This window comes from Piliocolobus tephrosceles, chromosome 13 (assembly GCF_002776525.5).
Source record: "Piliocolobus tephrosceles isolate RC106 chromosome 13, ASM277652v3, whole genome shotgun sequence".
Classification (NCBI taxonomy): domain Eukaryota; kingdom Metazoa; phylum Chordata; class Mammalia; order Primates; family Cercopithecidae; genus Piliocolobus; species Piliocolobus tephrosceles.
Window position 1 is genome coordinate 15,475,555 of NC_045446.1, and position 3,509 is coordinate 15,479,063.

The 3,509-nt window shown below is 53.8% G+C and overlaps 1 protein-coding gene across 2 annotated transcripts in view; it reads left to right on the forward strand.

The window, feature by feature from the left end:
• The first annotated feature begins 846 nt into the window (after window positions 1-846).
• UBE2L6 (ubiquitin conjugating enzyme E2 L6) overlaps window positions 847-3,509 on the forward strand; it is an 18,365-nt gene continuing 15,702 nt past the window's right edge. Inside the window, exon 1 of one of the 2 annotated variants that reach the window (XM_026449504.2) lies at window positions 847-1,056. In XM_026449504.2, coding sequence (XP_026305289.1) covers window positions 889-1,056 — 168 coding nt within the window. In that variant the 5' untranslated portion in view covers window positions 847-888. Of the gene's footprint in view, window positions 1,057-1,192; window positions 1,631-3,509 lie in introns of those variants that run through there. The other variant, XM_026449505.2, reaches the window with a different exon arrangement.

The following is a 3,509-nucleotide window of genomic DNA, read 5'->3' on the forward strand; positions in this document are numbered from 1 at the left end:
CGGCTCGGGGCTCAGGGGCTGCAAGTACTCTGTCTTTGCACAGAGGGGTGGGGACTCCAGCTGTGCAGGGGGGCGCACACTAGGCCCATAGCTTGTAATGGACCAGATGTAAAGTAAGGGAGGCGAAGCAGACGCTCTCTTGGAAAGGAGGCGCCTGAGTCGGTCTTAGGGCTTCCCCCAGCCAACTGTTTCCCAAATTAGTATACAGTAGGCACTTGGTAAATACTAAGCCTAGTAAAGGACTGAATGATGGTAGACCGAACCCCCAAAGCAAAAGAGAAAGGGTCCAACAGCGCCTCCTTGAGGTGCTCTGCCCCAAGCCACGGGGAGAAACGTTGCAGCCCGCGCCGAACGCCCGACAGCATAAAGGATTCCCGACTGCCGGGCAGCGGTGCTCGGAGGGCACAGGTCTACGCCGTCCCTCACGCATTTTCGGAGAAGGAGCGCTGGGCCCATGGAGGGAAGGCGGCAGGCTCGGCGGCTCCGGAAGCTCGCTGGGGCAGGGGCTCAGGGCGGAGGTCTGATGGTGGAGGCCACCGAGAACTGTCAAGGAGCCGCGTCCGCACAGCGAGCGTCCCTTCTTCATTCAGGGCGAGTGTGTATTTGGGGCGGCGCGCGGGGGTGCTGACCAAGACCTGAGAGCTCCCGGCGCCGCCGCCGCGGACCGAAGGCTAGAACCCCTATGAGCGCCCCCCAGCGCCCCTGAGCGCTCCCTGCCTGTGCACGACGCCCCCCGCGGGAGACAGGGATCAGCAGAGCCTCGCGCCGCGAGGCCCGCCCCCGTCTCCCCACAAAGACCGTGAGTCCTGGGTCCGAGCCCTCCGCGCGGGGACCGGGCGATTGCCCAGCGCATTGTCCCTCGGCGGCCTTCTGGCCCCGCCGGAGCGGATGCGGGGAGGTCCACGCAGGGACCGCGGTAGGAGGGGTGGGCGGGGCTGCCGGGGGGTGGGGCCCCCGGGGCGGGGCGCGCTGTGTCGCGGGTCGGTGCTCGGTCCTGCTGGAGGCTGCCAGTGGCACACACTCGGTCCCGAGATGGCGAGCGTGCGAGTGGCGAAGGTAACCGCATATAGGATGACCCCTTTCTCTTGGCTCCCCTAGCCCCCCGCGTTCCCTCCTCTCTCCATCCCCTCCTCGGCTCTCCGAGCACATTCATTTATTTGTCTGGGCACCAGGGCTGGCTGAATCCCTGTCCTTCCCGCCCTCTACTCAGAGGAGGACTGGCCTGCAAGAGTGGCCAGAGTTGGAGTTTTGGGGGTTTGGGGACCTCTGCTTGAGCCGTTTGCGTGGTGAAGATGAGCTAGCTCCTCCAAAACTGGTTTCAATTTCGCTTTTCCTGCCTGAGACTTGTGATAATAACTGGGTGCATCTCCAGTGCAGGAAACGTCCTTGGCATCTTGGTGCCAGGCATTCTGCTACTGCTGGTGGTGGGTTATGAACACAGATGACCAGGATGAAGTCCTTGCCTTGGAATAAGCCCATTGCCCATCCCATAATTTGATGCCTGTATTACTAGAGTCCTGAGAAACACGGAATGCTGATTAGAATTTGGGGCAAAGTTCCCTGGGTATTCTCTGGAGAAAAGATGCGGAGGTGGACCTGGAAGGCTTCCTGGAGTAGGTGGCTTGCATTCGTGAGTTCTACAAGTGTTGAATGCCTACATGTGCCGGCCCTGTTCTAGGAGGTGGCAGGGGTGGGGGTGGGGGTGGGGCGGGCAGAGATGAACGCAAATCCGGCCCTTGTTGAATTTTATTCCTATCAGGGACACAATAAGATCTGGAAGGATGGGGAGGGGGCAGTTCCCTCCAGAAGGTGGGAAAACCCAGGGTGTTGGAGATGGATTAGGGAGGAAGGTGATCCTGGTGAAGTGAGTATGGCACCGCAAGTCTCTCAGAAGTGCCCCTTCCAGTCTGCAGGGTGGAGGGGCAGGCTCTAGGGAGGAAGAGGGTGCCTGCTACCCGCAGCCTCTGAGAAGAAAATGGCCTCAGACTGGGACGCCCAGAGCAGGCTTGGCCTAGATCCTAAATCTGGAGGTTGGCAGCAAAATGAGGCAGAGGGTCTTTCCAGCCAAGTGGAAGAGAGATGGGAGCCAGAATTTACTGCACTGGAACCATTACATGCCAAACAGTTTACATGGTTATTTCATCTAATTCTCACAGCAGTTCTGTGAGATAAGTAATATATACCTGCATTTTACAAATGAGGAAATTGAGGCGCAGAGAAAATAACTTGCTTGTCCAGAGTCTTTCAGTAAGGAGCAATGGGACAGAAATATGAAGCAAGATCCACAGGCCTCCAGCCTGCAGGCTCTTTCAATGGTGTTTCTACTTTCATTTTCTTTTCCTGTTAGTCAGGTGATTTCCTATTAGGCAGTAGGAAAGAACTGTGTGTTTTAAGTTGGGTTTCAACTTCCTCAGGCTTTGGGAAAGTTTTGGCAGGACTCACCCTAAGTAGATAAAGTCCAAGTGTGCCCAGTTATAGTAAAGTCAGAGAAATGTTTATTCCAGTTCTTCTCTGGTCAGCCTTGGGCTTTGTTCTTGCCAAAGAGTCACAGATGATAGAGAAACTCTTAGGAGTGCAGATGCTTCTAGTTTGGGGTAAAGATAAATGAGGGGCCATTGACTCTGGGTGGGAGGCACCAGAAGCAGCTTATTGGTTGAACAGAGATGGAAGGTAGACTGAGAGATAGGAGGGGGGCATGGGGAGAAGGCAGATGTTGGGGATGGGGAGAAGGCAGAGAAAGTTCAAATGGTCCCCGGTGTTAAAGGACCCCTCCTCAACTGTGGATTGGGTTTGGAGAACTTCCGTTTCTCAACCTCATCACTGCTGACATTTTGGGTCAGATAACTCTTATGTATCCATTGTATGTTTTTAGATTTAAGGTTACTGCAAGGTTTGTAAATAATATCTTATAACTCGTTATTTTAAACTAATGACAAGTTAACACTGATTGCATAAACAAACAAACAAGCAAAATGAAAACTAATAAAGGCCAGGCGTGGTGTCTCACTCCTGTAATATCAGCACTTTGAGAGGCTGAGGTTGGTGGATTGCTTGAGCCCAGGAGTTTGAGACCAGCCTGGGTAACACAGGCGCATTGCATGAGCCCAGGAGTTCCAGACCAGCTTGGGTAACACGGCCAAACCCCGTCTCTACAAAAAGTACCAAAATTAGCTGGGCATAGTAGCACACTGCTGTAGTCCCAGCTACTTGGGAGGCTGAGGTGGCAGGATCACCTAAGCCCAGGAGGTTGAGGCTACAGTGAGCTGTGATTGTGCCACTGGACTCTAGTCTGGGTGACAGAGTGAGACACTGTCTCAAAAAAAAACCAAGAAACAAAACAAAAACCTAATACAAACTGTACACTTTCACTTCGTCTTTCCACTTTTTATCTCTCTCCCTTCCTTCCTTCCTTCCTTCCTTCCTTCCTTCCTTCCTTCCTTCCTTCCTTCCTTCCTTCCTTTCTCTTTCTTTCTTTCTTTCTTTCTTTCTTTCTTTCTTTCTTTCTTTCT